At 44.5% G+C, this 14,466-nt stretch overlaps 1 protein-coding gene across 1 annotated transcript in view; it reads left to right on the top strand.

Moving 5' to 3' along the window:
* Positions 1 to 14,466, top strand: part of LOC143277539 (ATP-binding cassette sub-family C member 3-like) — a 129,656-nt gene that overhangs the window by 35,816 nt on the left and 79,374 nt on the right. The window contains exons 11-17 of the mRNA XM_076582419.1: positions 1,353 to 1,533; positions 5,197 to 5,365; positions 9,031 to 9,182; positions 9,653 to 9,790; positions 10,714 to 10,860; positions 11,131 to 11,215; positions 12,577 to 12,643. Of these exons, the coding sequence (XP_076438534.1) occupies positions 1,353 to 1,533; positions 5,197 to 5,365; positions 9,031 to 9,182; positions 9,653 to 9,790; positions 10,714 to 10,860; positions 11,131 to 11,215; positions 12,577 to 12,643 (939 nt within the window). The remainder of the gene's footprint in view (positions 1 to 1,352; positions 1,534 to 5,196; positions 5,366 to 9,030; positions 9,183 to 9,652; positions 9,791 to 10,713; positions 10,861 to 11,130; positions 11,216 to 12,576; positions 12,644 to 14,466) is intronic.

Below are 14,466 nucleotides of genomic sequence, written 5' to 3'. Positions count from 1 at the left end.
TGTGTCAGAATATCAGATCAAAGTACCAAGTTTAGAGAATATATATATATATATATATATATATATATATATATATATATATATATATATATATATATATATATATATATAACAGTAAATTCAGTTTGCATATAATTTGGCTTCTTTTAAAAAAAATTTTGTGCCCATCCCAGAGGTGAAATATTGTTTTAAACAAGATGGTTGGAAAGAATTGAATTTTTCCTCTTTTTTTTTTTTTTTTTTTTTTTCATCTGACAAGGTATTTGCAGAGAAAATGGCAATGTTAATGTTTACCACGGACACACACACACACAGACAACCGAACACCGGATTAAAACATAGACTCACTTTGTTTACACAAGTGAGTCAAAAATCATACACAGATACAGTAGAAATTAGGATACATACAAATGCATATCGATATAAAAACTTGTGCATACACGCACACACACACACACATGCGCGCGCGCGCGCACACACACACACACACACACACAAACTCTCTCTCTCTCTCACACACACACACACACACACACACACACACACACACACACACGTTTGAACGGAAGCCGCATATTACATGTGGATGGGGCTGATGACTAAATCTTCAGGTAGATGGTTGTTGATTGCACAAGTCTAGTTATCATACTAGATTTGTTCGAGAGACAGGGCATTGACTGCTTTGGGGAAAAAGCTATTGACGAAGAGATTGGTTTTCGTCCTTACACTTCTGTACCGTCGACCAGAAGGTAGCATCTGGAAAATCCCAAAAGCTGGATGTGATTCGTCCTGGCTGATTGATTTTGCTGTTTTGAGTAGCCGCTTATAATATATGTCTTCTAGAGAAGATAGATCAGCCCCGGTAATCTTGGTGGCAGTTTTTACGATTCTGTTCAGGGCTGCAACTTCTGCCTTGGAAATGTTTCCGTACCAAACAGTAATAGCGAATATTGAAATAATTAATGATATACACCTATACGTGACACAGACAAATATTGGAGTGTATTGAAACAATGATGTTCGTGAAGTCACAAAATGTTAATGGGGGACACTTGGACGAATCACACAATGGTAATGGGTTAAACTGAAACGTGTCAGAGTTATTGTTTTTGACGTACGGTGTCACCCACTGTTAAACGGTTAAACCGAGACATGTCACAGACTGTTTGTGGGGTACGCTTGACACTGTCATAGACTGCTAATAGGGTGGATTTAGACACAATGTTGGCGGGGTACACTGAAAAGTGTCGCGGCCTATTAATGGGGTACCGGGAGACGAAGCACAGATTCTGAACAGGTTTTCACTGAGGGTTGAGACGCTCTTTAATAAGGTGCGTTGAGACACGTTGCAGGATGTTAATGGGGTACCTGTCCACCCGCCCAGCAGACAGGCTGTGGCAGGGGTACGCTCTGTGTGCCGCCATGTTGGTGTCCTTGACCCTCAAGTCGCTGCTCTTTGCTCACTCCATGTTCCGTGCCGCTCGGGTGGGCATCCGTATGAAGTCTACCCTCATCGCCGCCATCTATGAAAAGGTGGGACTATTGTCGTCATCGTTTTGTTCTTTATGTTGCTTTGGTGACGTCATATTGCTGTCGTTGTTCCTTTGTTGTTGTTGATGTTGTTGTGTTGCTGTTCTGATGTTGATTTATTGTTGTTTTGGTGTGGACCTATTTTTGTCGTCGTTATTCTGTTGTTGCTCTTCCGGTGTCGTCGTCGTTGGTTTTGGTAGTGGTGGTGGTGGTGTCTCTCACCCCTCACCCACTTCAGTGCTACTCTTCTGGCTCACGTGTGTGTTGACACTTCATTATTACTCTTTTGACTCACGTGTGTTGACAGTTATTACTCTTCTGGCTCACGTGTGTGTTGACACTTCATTATTACTCTTTTGACTCACGTGTGTTGACAATTATTACTCTTTTGGTTCACGTGTGTGTTGACACTTCATTATTACTCTTTTGACTCACGTGTGTTGACAGTTATTACTCTTCTGGCTCACGTGTGTGTTGACACTTCATTATTACTCTTTTGACTCAGTGTGTTGACAGTTATTACTCTTCTGGCTCACGTGTGTGTTGACACTTCATTATTACTCTTTTGACTCACGTGTGTTGACAGTTATTACTCTTTTGGTTCACGTGTGTGTTGACACTTCATTATTACTCTTTTGACTCACGTGTGTTGACAATTATTACTCTTCTGGCTCACGTGTGTGTTGACACTTCATTATTACTCTGACTCACGTGTGTTGACAGTTATTACTCTTCTGGCTCACGTGTGTGTTGACACTTCATTATTACTCTTTTGACTCACGTGTGTTGACAATTATTACTCTTTTGGTTCACGTGTGTGTTGACACTTAATTATTACTCTTTTGACTCACATGTGTTGACAATTATTACTCTTTTGGTTCACGTGTGTGTTGACACTTAATTATTACTCTTTTGACTCACGTGTGTTGACAATTATTACTCTTTTGGTTCACGTGTGTGTTGACACTTCATTATTACTCTTTTGACTCACGTGTATGTTCACACTTCATTGTTACTCTTTTGACTCACGTGTGTTGACAACTATTACTCTTTTGGCTCACGTGTGTGTTGACACTTCCTTATTACTCTTGACTCATGTGACACTTCATTATTACTCTTTTGACTCACGTGTGTATTGACACTTCCTTATTACTCTTGACTCATGTGACACTTCATTATTACTCTTTTGACTCACGTGTGTGTTCACACTTTATTGTTACTCTTTTGACTCACGTGTGTGTTCACACTTGATGTGAGTCTAGTTCTCACCCACTTCATTGCTACTCTTTTGCTTTACGTGCTTTGGTTTACCTTCTTTTTTTCTCTCTCTCAAGGCCAGATTAAGCGCGTTGGGTTAGGCTGCTGGTCAGGCTTCTGCTTGGCAGATGTGATGTAGCGTATATGGATTTGTCCGAACGCAGTGACGCCTCCTTGAGCTACTGAAACTGAAACTGAAACTGGTTTACGTGCGTGTTGACACTTGACGTGAGTCTACTCTTTTGACTTAGGTTTGTGTTGACAATTGACGTGAGTCTGTTTATAACTCACTTCCATAAAACTCCTTTGGCTCACGTTTATATTTACACTTAATGTGACTCCAGTTCTCACTGACTTCAAAACTACTTTTTTAGCTCACGTGTGTGTTGACAAATGACGTGAGTCTACACTTTTGGCTCATGTGGGTGTTGACAATTGACGTGAGTCTACTTTTGGGGGGCTTACGTGTGTGTTGACACGTGGCGTGAGCCAAGTTCTCATGCACTTCATTACTGCTTTTTGTCTCACACTTAACGTTGCATTAGAAAACCCTCAAAACCCACTGCATGACACAGTCAAAGAACCAAAAGGCAGCCGTCTAGGACGAGGAAGATCATGGATGGGGCAAGCAGAAGACACAATCCAGCTAGTATGCCGACTACAAGACCTGAAAGAAACAAAAGAATGGGGGGAAAACCCCGAAAACCTCAACCATCTATTCAATACAGCCATTTCACCCACTCGAGGAAGACATTGTCGGGAATGGCCAGAGGGCAAAACTGATGCGGAAGTGAAGCAACTCATAGAAGAAAACAGTAAAGAAGAGGACATCATCATATACACAGATGGCTCAGTCACCAAAGACCAATCCGGTTGGGGATTCACTGCGAAACAAAATGGAAAAACAATTAGGGAAGAGAATGCTGCCTACAAAGTCACAACCTCCAGCCTAACGATGGAAGTTGAAGCTGTGACACATGCCCTCCAGTGGCTATCGTCCATCCATATGCCCGGAAACCAACATGCCATGATTCTAACCAACTCAATGAACCTCATACAGAAAATTGAAAATGGAATGGAAAGCCCAGAGTGGCATAAGGCAATGCGCAACTTTCAGATTAAAAAGCTTAAATGGTCATACTGCCCGGGACATGCAGGTGTTAAGGGAAATGAGCGAGCTGACAGACTTGCTGGTAACGCAACACCAACGAGCGGCCTACATCTAAGAAAATCGGAAATCCTCAGAAAAGTCAAAGAATATCAAAAAGAACAGGTACAAGGCCATCACACCATCGATCGCCTCAAAGAAATAAAGGTAGAGAGAGGGAGCAGCCATAAGTCTAGCATGAAAGGTAGAGCATAATGCTTTGCAAATCAAACAAATATCGGTATCATTTCCAAACCAACATTGCGCAAATTTCTTCAAAATGGAACAGAGTCTCTGTGGGCTTTTCCAAATACAATAGACTGAGCAACACACTAGACGCCACGTTCTTGGCATCGGAGATCTTTTCCCATCCCTCTTGCGGCCAATCAGAGGCAGCCTCTGTGCGTGTGTGTATGTGTGTGTTTGTGTGTATGTGTGGGTCTGTGTGTTTGAGTGCGTTTGTGCATGCGCGAGGGTGTAAGTGTACACAAGTGTTAGGAGAGTTCTGTGCACGTGCGTATGGGGTGGGGGTGGGGGTGGGGTGGGGGGGGGGGTAGATGATGAGTGCGTGCTGCACACGGGACCTCGGTTTATCGTCTCATCTGAATGACTGGACGCTCAGTTCGATTTTCCAGTCAGACGTGAGAGAAAAGGCGAAAGCGGGATTCGAACCCAGACCCTCACGGACTCTGTATTGACAGATGAGCGTCTTAGCCAATATGCCACGTTAGTAGTAGTAGTAGTAGTAGTAGTAGTGTTTGTTTTGTTGTGCACTTCAAGTTTACTTTTTATTGTCTAACGTGTGTATTTTCACCTTTGTGACACATGAAAGAACTACGATATAAGTTCAGGCTTGTTGTTCATCAAGTTTTCCTTTTTCTTTATTGAACGGTGTATTTTGGCTTTTTTCTTGATTTTAGAGTTTTTAAACTAGCATGAGTGTAGTTCTCACTCACTTCAGTGCTACTCTTTTGGCTCACGTTTGTGTTTACCAGAAGTCTACTTCTCACTCACCTCAACACTTTTGTTTTAGCTCACGTGTGTGGTGTGATGATGTCCTGACGGTGTTGGTGTGGCGGTATTGGTGTGGTGTGGTGATGTGTGTGTGGTGCGGTGTGGTGTGGTGTGTGTGGTGTGGTGTGTGGTTTGGTGTCGTGAGGCGTGGCGTGGCGTGGCGTGGTGTGGTGTGGTGTGTGGTTTGGTGTCGTGAGGCGTGGCGTGGCGTGGCGTGGCGTGGTGTGGTGTGGTGTGGTGTGGTGCAGGCCCTGACGATGAGTCAAGAGACGAGGAAGAGGACCACAGTGGGGGAGATCGTCAACCTCATGTCGGTGGACGCCCAGCGTGTGCAGGACGTCATGATCGTCTGCTTCTACGCCGCCACCGGTCCTCTGCAGTTCCTGGCAGCCGTTATCCTCCTCTACTTCACTATTGGTGGGGCCTCCTGGCATGGAGCTGGATGGGAGGGTAGGGGAGGGGTGGTGGTGGTGGTGGTGGTGGTCATGTTCGTGGTGGAGGTGGTGTTAATGTACGTGGTGGTGGTGGTGGTGGGTTTAGTAGTGGTATTACAAGGAAGAATGAAAGAGAGATAGAAATCGGGTGAGAGAAAGAGAAAGATGAGAGAGAGGGTGGAAGAAGGAAATGGCGATTTTGATATTTTTGAATCTCTGGGTTTGTGATATTCATGTGTATTAATGCCTGCTTCCCTGATGTGGAGTTCCTAACCATCCAGTGCCGACCCTTCTACCTCCCACGCGAAATTCCCTCAGTGACGCTGATCACTGTGTACATCCATCCCACAGCAAACCTCTCCGCCGCACTCGGTCTTCTAGCAGACGAAATTAGCAAGTGCGAGAACAGTTGGCCCGACTCCACTTTCATTGTTGCTGGTGATTTCAACAAAGCCAGCCTCAAGAAAGAAATGCCGAAGCTGTACCAGCAAGTGGACTGTCCAGCACGTGGTGACAAGACCCTGAACCACTGCTACACCTCCATCAAGAAGGTGTACCACTCAATCCGCCGTGCGCCTTTGGGACAGTCCGACCACAGCATGGTTTTTCTGGTGCCGGTCTACAAACAAAAACTGAAAGCTGAAAAACCAGTCGTGAAAACAATGGTCGGCCCCTGCCTTAGAGACCTTGCAGGACTGTTTTGAATGTACAGACTGGAATGTTTTTAAAGACTCTGCTGGGGACTTAAATGAATATACCGACACAGTGTGTGATTATATTTCATTCTGTGAAAGTGTGTGCATTCCATAAAAAAATATCAAAATATTTTCAAACGACAACATTTGGTGTAACGGGGCTGTTAGGCAAAAACTAAAGGAAAAAGAAAGAGCTTTTCGTGAAACTGATGATAGAAAAGTCCACAATAAGGCACACACAAAAAAGTGTTGAAAAATGCATTAAGAAGACAAAGTTTTTATATCGGAAAACAACTCTCGGAATGTATGGACAGGACTGCAGAACATCACTGATTATAAAATGACCCACCAGACAGTCAACAGTACTGACAGAACTCTTCCAGACAAACTCAACACATTCTACTCCAGATTCGACAAACCATTGTCTACTTCTGACATGGCTGGACCCAAAATCAACCCCCCCCCCCCCCCCACTCCTCCTTTCATAGTCCAAGAGAATGAAGTCAGACAACACTTCAGTTGTCTGAAAATGAGAAAAGCCTCTGGCTGCGACAACATCTCACCAGGCCTTTTGAGGAAGGGTGCAGTCCAGCTATGTAGTGTCTTCACTGACATATTTAACATGTCCCTTCAGTCTTGTGTGGTGCCTCACTACTTTAAGAAATCGACAATCATTCCTGTTCCAAAAAAGTACAGCTTAGTTGTCTTTATGATTATCGTCCCGTAGCCTTAACATCAGCCGCAATGAAAACATTTGAACGCTTGATTCTACAATTCCTAAAAACCTGCATTCCTCCATCTTTTGATCCCTTTCAGTTCGCCTATAGAGCTAACAGATCAGTTGAAGATGCCATTAACATAGGTCTCTACCATGTCCTCAGACATCTCGAAAATCCTAACAGCTATGCCAGGTTCCTTTTCATTGACTACAGCTCTGCGTTCAACACAATAGTGCCATCGAATCTATATTTTAAACTGAAAGACCTCTCGCTGCCTGAATCAATTTATACATATATCCTAAATTTTCGAAGATGCAGACCGCAAGTTGTTAAAGTTGGTGACCTCACTTCCTCCACATGCATTCTCAAAATAGGCACCCCACAGGGATGTGTTCTATCCCCACTGTTGTACTCACTATTCACACATGACTGTGCAACTCAAAACGAATGTAACACCATGGTCAAGTTTGCCGACGATACAACTCTAGAAGGGCTGATTACGAACAGTGATGAGTCAAAATATAAGGAAGAAGTACATGAACTTGTCAGCTGGTGTGATCAAAACAACTTAGAACTCAGCGTATCAAAAACGAAAGAATTAATTCTAGATTTCAGGAAGACCAAATCTGACCCCTTACCACTTGTCATTGAAGACAAGCAAGTAGAGATCATCAGCGACTTTAAATTTCTCGGACTGATCATTTCCAACGATTTGAAATGGGAGAAAAATACGGAAAAAATTGTTAAGAAAGCACAACAGCGCCTGTACTTTCTTCGGCGCCTCAAAAAGTTCGGAATTAAAAAAGAAATCATAGTTGATTTCTACCGAGTAGTCATTGAAAGTGTGCTAACCTTTGCTATTACTGTTTGGTACGGAAACATTTCCAAGGCAGAAGTTGCAGCCCTGAACAGAATCGTAAAAACTGCCACCAAGATTACCGGGGCTGATCTACCATCGCTAGAAGACATATATTATAAGCGGCTACTAAAAAACAAACAAACAAAATCAATCAGCCAGGACGAATCACATCCATCTTTTGGGATTTTCGAGATGCTCCCTTCTGGTCGACGGTACAGAAGTATAAGGACGAAAACCAATCGCTTCGCCAATAGCTTTTTCCACAAAGCAGTCAATGCCCTGTCTCTCGAACAAATCCAGTGTGATAAATAGAATTGTGCAAACAACAACCATCTACCTGAATATCTAGTCATCAGCCCCATCCACATGTAATATGCAGCTTCTGTTCAAACGTGTGTGTGTGTGTGTGTGTGTGTGTGTGTGTGCGTGCGTGCGTGCGTGCGTGCGTGTCTGTGTGTGTGTGTGTGTGTGTGTGTGTGTGTGTGTGCAGAGCGTACATGCGTGAGTATGCACAAGTTTTCATATTGATATCTTATTTCTACTGTATCTGTGTTTGTGTATGATTTTCGATTTATGTTCGTATCTTGTTATGTACTATCCAAAATTCCTTGTGACCCCGGTACACTTGGTAATAAAGACATATTCTATTCTATTCTTTACTTTATCTTCTCATTCTCGCGTCACATTCTCTTTGTGGAGTGATGGCCTAGACATAATGTCTGCCTCGGAAGCGAAAGAATCTGAGCGCGCTGGTTCGAATCACGGCTCAGCCGCCGATATTTTCTCCCCCTCCACTAGACCTTGAGAGGTGGTCTGGACGCTAGTCATTCGGATGAGACGATAAACCGAGGTCCCGTGTGCAGCATGCACTTAGCGCACGTAAAAGAACCCACGGCAACAAAAGGGTTGTTCCTGGCAAAAATTATGTAGAAAAATCCACTTCGATAGGAAAAACAAATAAAACTGCACGCAGGAAAAAATAACAAACAAAAAAAATGGATGGCTTTGTAGTATAGCGACGCGCTCTCCGTGGGGAGAGCAGCCTGAATTTCACACAGAGAAATCTGTTGTGATAAAAAGAAATACAAATATATATATATATATATATATATATATATATATATATATATATATATATATATATATATATATATATATATATATATATAAATCAGGTGTTGTGTCATATAGACTGTAAGGACTTTCGAATGAATTGTCATTTATACTGTTAGGACTTGAAAATCAAGTGTTAAATATACTTTGAAGACTTCCAAATCAAGGGTTAAATATACTTTAAGGACTTGAAAATTAAGTGCTGTATTATACATGCTGTTAGGACTTTCAAATGACCTGTTACGTTGTATGTACTGTTCAGGTCCGGCCATCTTTGTGGGCGTTTTGTTGTTTCTGTGCTGTATCCCTCTGAATGCATACGTCATCTCCAGACAGCGGCGACTGCAGAGCAGCAACCTGGGCTTCAAGGATGCCCGCTTACGTCTGTTCCACGAGATCTTAAATGGCATCAAGGTGCGTGCGTGTGGGTGGGTGTTATGCTCCATGTTTGTGCGGGAGGGGTGGGAGTTTGTATGTGTTACACTGTGTGTGTGTGCGCGTGTGTGCGTGTGTGTTGTGTATGCTTGCGTATGTGAGTTCTCGGGCGTTCGTATGCGTGTGATGTGTGTGTGTGTGTGCGCGCGCGCGCGCGCGCGCGCGTGTGTGTGTGTGTGAAGTCAGATTTTTCTTTTACGCCTGATCATATACACACGCACACACATAGAGAGACGGACAGAGACAGACACACACACATGCACGCACGTATACACACACACACACACACACAACACACACGCGCACACATGCACATACAATCATATACATCTGTACACATCCATATACACATATACTAATATATATGGACGCGCGCGCGCGCACACACACACACACACACACACACACACACACACACAAGTGACCAGTGCAGACGGTGTGTGTTGCAGGTACTGAAGCTGTACGCCTGGGAGCCGTCGTTCCGACAGAAGATCGGGGAGACCCGGCTGAAGGAGGTGGGGGTGCTCTTCAAGATGGCGCTGCTCAACACCCTGATGAGTCTGTGCTGGGAGATGGTGCCCTTCCTGGTCTGTAGGAATTGTCCATGACATCTCAATTCTTCTTCTTCTTTTTTTTTGTTTTTATTTTTTTTGGTTTTAGTATCTGGGCAGGTTCATTGAATGTCCTTTTGATTTCTTTTGCTGGTGACAACGATGACGACTGTGGCAAAACAAAATATGAAGCCTTTGGTCCGACCGCTTGTTTCTTTTGTTACTGAAAGGTGCTCCTCTTGGTCTGTAGCTTTCTTACTTGTATACCTACTGGCTGTTGTAGTGTGCGTGATGTTATTTTGTTACTGAAAGGTGCTCCTCTTGGTCTGTAGCTTTCTTACTTGTATACCTACTGGCTATTGTAGTGTGCGTGATGTTATTTTTGGTTTCTCATCAGTCAGACGATGACGACAATGATGATTGCAGTGATGGTGACGTTCTTGACGATGGTGATGATGACGATGGTAGTCTGGTTGTTAGTGATAATGATGGTGATGTTGATGACGAAGAAGATGATAATGATAATGGCAGCGATTGCGATGATAAGTACAATGACTGTAATGCCGGCAACAACCCTTTTGTGCCATGTTAGGATGAATTCAGAGACAGCGACGACAACTGTGAATTTCCTGATGTTTGTGATGATGTGATGATGATGATGATGAATGTTGACATGCTGTTGTCATTCTGAAAGTAGTCATGTTCTGTAGGCAGCTCAACGACAGTGTGGCGGGGGCGTCAATATCGATGACGAAGACGAGGACGAATATGACAAGACGATGATGATGACGATTGAAGAGGTTTGCCAACCTTTGCATGTCTGTGCGACGTGCCTGTGCTTTTCTAAGCAGGTTTTTAAGCAGGTGTGGTGTAGTGTGTAAGGATCAGTCCGCGTGTTTTGACACTTCGGTGTTAAGACAAACTGTGCCAATGTTTGCTGACGTCATCACTCCCTCCAGGTGACGTTGGTGACGCTGATGACGTATGTGCTGATGGACGAGACGAACCAGCTGGATGCCGGCAAGGCTTTCGTCTCCCTCAGCCTCTTCAACATCCTCCGCCAGCCCCTGGCCGTCCTGTCCAGGATGATCATGTACTTTATCATGGTGGGTGGCCGTCATGATCATGTACTTTATCATGGTGGGTGGCTGCCTGTCTGCTGATGTTTTTGTCTTACCTTTTGTTCGACTTGTGTCCTTTCTTGATTTCGTGATTGACAGACTCTTCATTCATTCATTCATTCATTCATTCAATCATTTATTCATCTTCAACTTAAATTGTGAATAATAGAAAATTGGGAAAGTTGGAGGGGACAGGAGGGGGCAGGGACATGACACACATCAGTGGCAGGACATCATATTGGCGCTGTCCCACAGGTGCAAGTCTCCATCAAACGTATCCGCAGTTTTCTGGTCGGTGAGGATCTGGACCCTGATGCGGTGCAGCGTAACACTTCATCAGGTAACCATGCGTGAACGTGTGCTTGCGCGCGCCCACGTGGTTTGTATGTGTGTGTGTGTGTGTGGGGTGTGTGTGTGCGCGCGCGTGTGTGTATGTGTGTGTGTGTGTGCGCGCGTGCGCGTGTGTGTGTATGTGTGTGTGTGTGTGCGCGCGCGCGTGTGTGTATGTGTGTGTGTGTGTGTGCGTGTGTGTGATCGTGATTCGTTAACTGTCATGAGGACCAAAAGGCCCGATAGATAGTGGTGACAAACAAGAAACAGGAGGGAACGCTCTGTGTACAATCCACAGGAAAAGATAGGTTCCTGTTGCCTTTTCCATGCATGTGCAATTTCAAAAACATGGTATGTCATTTGAGTTTCTTATTTTCATTTTGATTCAAGTCACTTGGACATTAAACTGTTTGTGTTTGGGATGACAGAACGTTCAGCTGTTTTCTCTCTGAGTAACCATCACTGGTTCCAGTCTGAACTACAGATCTGTTGCACCCACCCAGAAGATGAAACTTATCTTCGATCACACTAAAGACCATCCTTCATTAATGGTTCACCTCTTGGGATCTTTATTCATCTGCTGCTTTTTTTTTACCTGGTTGTCGTGATAATGAGTATCTGACAGAAAGACTGACAGACATAGATGTAGACCAAAAAAGAGAGGGGTGGGGTGGGGAGGTGTTGCGGTATTCATCAAGTGGAGTAATGGCCTAGAGGTAACTCGTCCGCATAGGAAGCTAGAGAATCTGAGCGCGCTGGTTCGAATCACGGCTCAGCCGCCGATATTTCCTCCCTCTCCACTACACCTTGAGTGGTGGTCTGGGCGCTAGTTATTCGGATGAGACGATAAACCGAGGTCCCGTGTGCAGCATGCACTTAGCGCACGCAAAAGAACCCACGGCAACGAAAGGGTTGTTCCTGGCAAAATTCTGAAGGAAAATCCACTTCAATAGGAAAAACAAATAAAACTGCACGCAGGAAAAAATACAAAACAATGGGTGGCGCTGTAGTATAGAGCAGCCCGAATTTCACACAGAGAAATCTGTTGTGATAAGAAGAAATGCAAATACAAATACAGGTACAGCAACAAAATCAACACCAACATCAGTATCAGTATCAGTAGCTCAAGGAGGCGTCACTGCGTTCGGACAAATCCATATACGCTACACCACATCTGCCAAGCAGATGCCTGACCAGCAGCGTAACCCAGGCCTTGAGAAAAAAAAAAAAAAAAAAATATATATATATATATATATATAAAATAAAATTTAAAAAACATAAAATAAAATAAAATAAATAAAAGTTAAGGAACATAGCAAAAAACCAAACATAGCAAAAAACCAGGGATCACCAACATCAATACTGTTGCAGACAGTGTGTTGACCATCCAAGATGGCACGTTCACCTGGAGCAGTCAGCAGTCCCCGGTCCTCCAACAGTACGATATCTTTTGTCTGTCCTGTACAGTGTCTGTCCTGCACAGTGTCTGTCCTGCACAGTGTCTGTCCTGTGTCTGTCCTGCACAGTGTCTGTCCTGTGTCTGTCCTGCACAGTGTCTGTCCTGCACAGTGTCTGTCCTGTGTCTGTCCTGCACAGTGTCTGTCCTGCACAATGTCCTGCACAGTGTCTGTCCTGCACAATGTCTGTCCTGTACAGTGTCTGTCCTGCACAGTGTCTGTCCTGTGTCTGTCCTGCACAGTGTCTGTCCTGCACAATGTCCTGCACAGTGTCTGTCCTGCACAGTGTCTGTCCTGTACAATGTCTGTCCTGCACAATGTCTGTCCTGTACAGTGTCTGTCCTGCACAGTGTCTGTCCTGCACAGTGTCTGTCCTGTGTCTGTCCTGCACAGTGTCTGTCCTGCACAGTGTCTGTCCTGTGTCTGTCCTGCACAGTGTCTGTCCTGCACAGTGTCTGTCCTGCACAGTGTCTGTCCTGTGTCTGTCCTGCACAGTGTCTGTCCTGTGTCTGTCCTGCACAGTGTCTGTCCTGTGTCTGTCCTGCACAATGTCCTGCACAGTGTCTGTCCTGTACAATGTCCTGCACAGTGTCTGTCCTGCACAGTGTCTGTCCTGTGTCTGTCCTGCACAATGTCCTGCACAGTGTCTGTACTGCACAGTGTCTGTACTGCACAATGTCTGTCCTGCACAATGTCTGTCCTGTGTCTGTCCTGCACAATGTCCTGCACAGTGTCTGTACTGAACAGTGTCTGTCCTGCACAATGTCTGTACTGCACAGTGTCTGTCCTGCACAATGTCCTGCACAGTGTCTGTCCTGCACAGTGTCCTGCACAGTGTCCTGCACAGTGTCTGTCCTGCACAATGTCCTGCACAGTGTCCTGCACAGTGTCTGTCCTGCACAATGTCCTGCACAGTGTCTGTCCTGCACAGTGTCTGTCCTGTGTCATGTCCATGCACAATGTCCTGCACAGTTCTGTCTGCAGTGTCTGAATGTCAAATGGTCTGTCTTGATTCAATTTTTCTTTGTGTCTGTCCTGACATAACTGTCTTAGTGTCTGGTGACAGAACGTTCCTGTTCTCTCTGAGACAATGTTCGTCTGACTACAGTCTGTTGCACCATTCCTGAAGTGTCTTCTCGCACACCTGACCATCCTTCATTAATGTTCAGTCTGGATCATTTTCCTGCTCATGTTTACTGTGTCTGTCGTGCACAATGTATCTACAGTGACTGCGACAAGATGTTGACCAAAAGAGGGGTGGAGTTGCCTATCATCAGTGCTGTAATGCTAGAGTCTGTCCGATAAAGCTAGGTCTGCACGTGGTTCGAATCAGGTCAGTCCGCCGATATCTTCCCCTCAACACTGATGGGGTCTGGCGCTAGTCTTCGGATGAGACATAAACGGCCCCTGTGCAGCATGCCTTACCGCACAAGAGACCTAGCACAGTGTTGTCCTGCAAATGTCTGAAATCCTCAATGGAAACAATAATGCACGGGTACAAACAATGGTGCGCTGTAGTATAGGCAGCCACAGTTTTACCGCAAAATCTGTCCTGAACAGTAGAAATGCAAATACAATTCGTCAGCACAAAATCGTCCCATCTACAGTTCGTCTCAAGGGCGTCCTGCCACAAATCTATCCTGCACAATCCTGCACAGTGCTGACCAGCACGTAACTCTGCCTTGAGAAAAAAAAAAAATATTGTATCATCTATACAATGTTTACTGAAATGATTTCAATACAAGTTGGACATGACCCTGCAAACAGATTCACCACAATACTGTCTGCACAGTGTTGTCTGTAC

The sequence above is a fragment of the Babylonia areolata genome, chromosome 34, assembly GCF_041734735.1.
Source record: "Babylonia areolata isolate BAREFJ2019XMU chromosome 34, ASM4173473v1, whole genome shotgun sequence".
Taxonomy (NCBI): Eukaryota; Metazoa; Mollusca; class Gastropoda; order Neogastropoda; family Buccinidae; genus Babylonia; species Babylonia areolata.
Note: the sequence above shows the minus strand (reverse complement) of the source record. Positions and strands in the feature narration are given on the sequence as shown.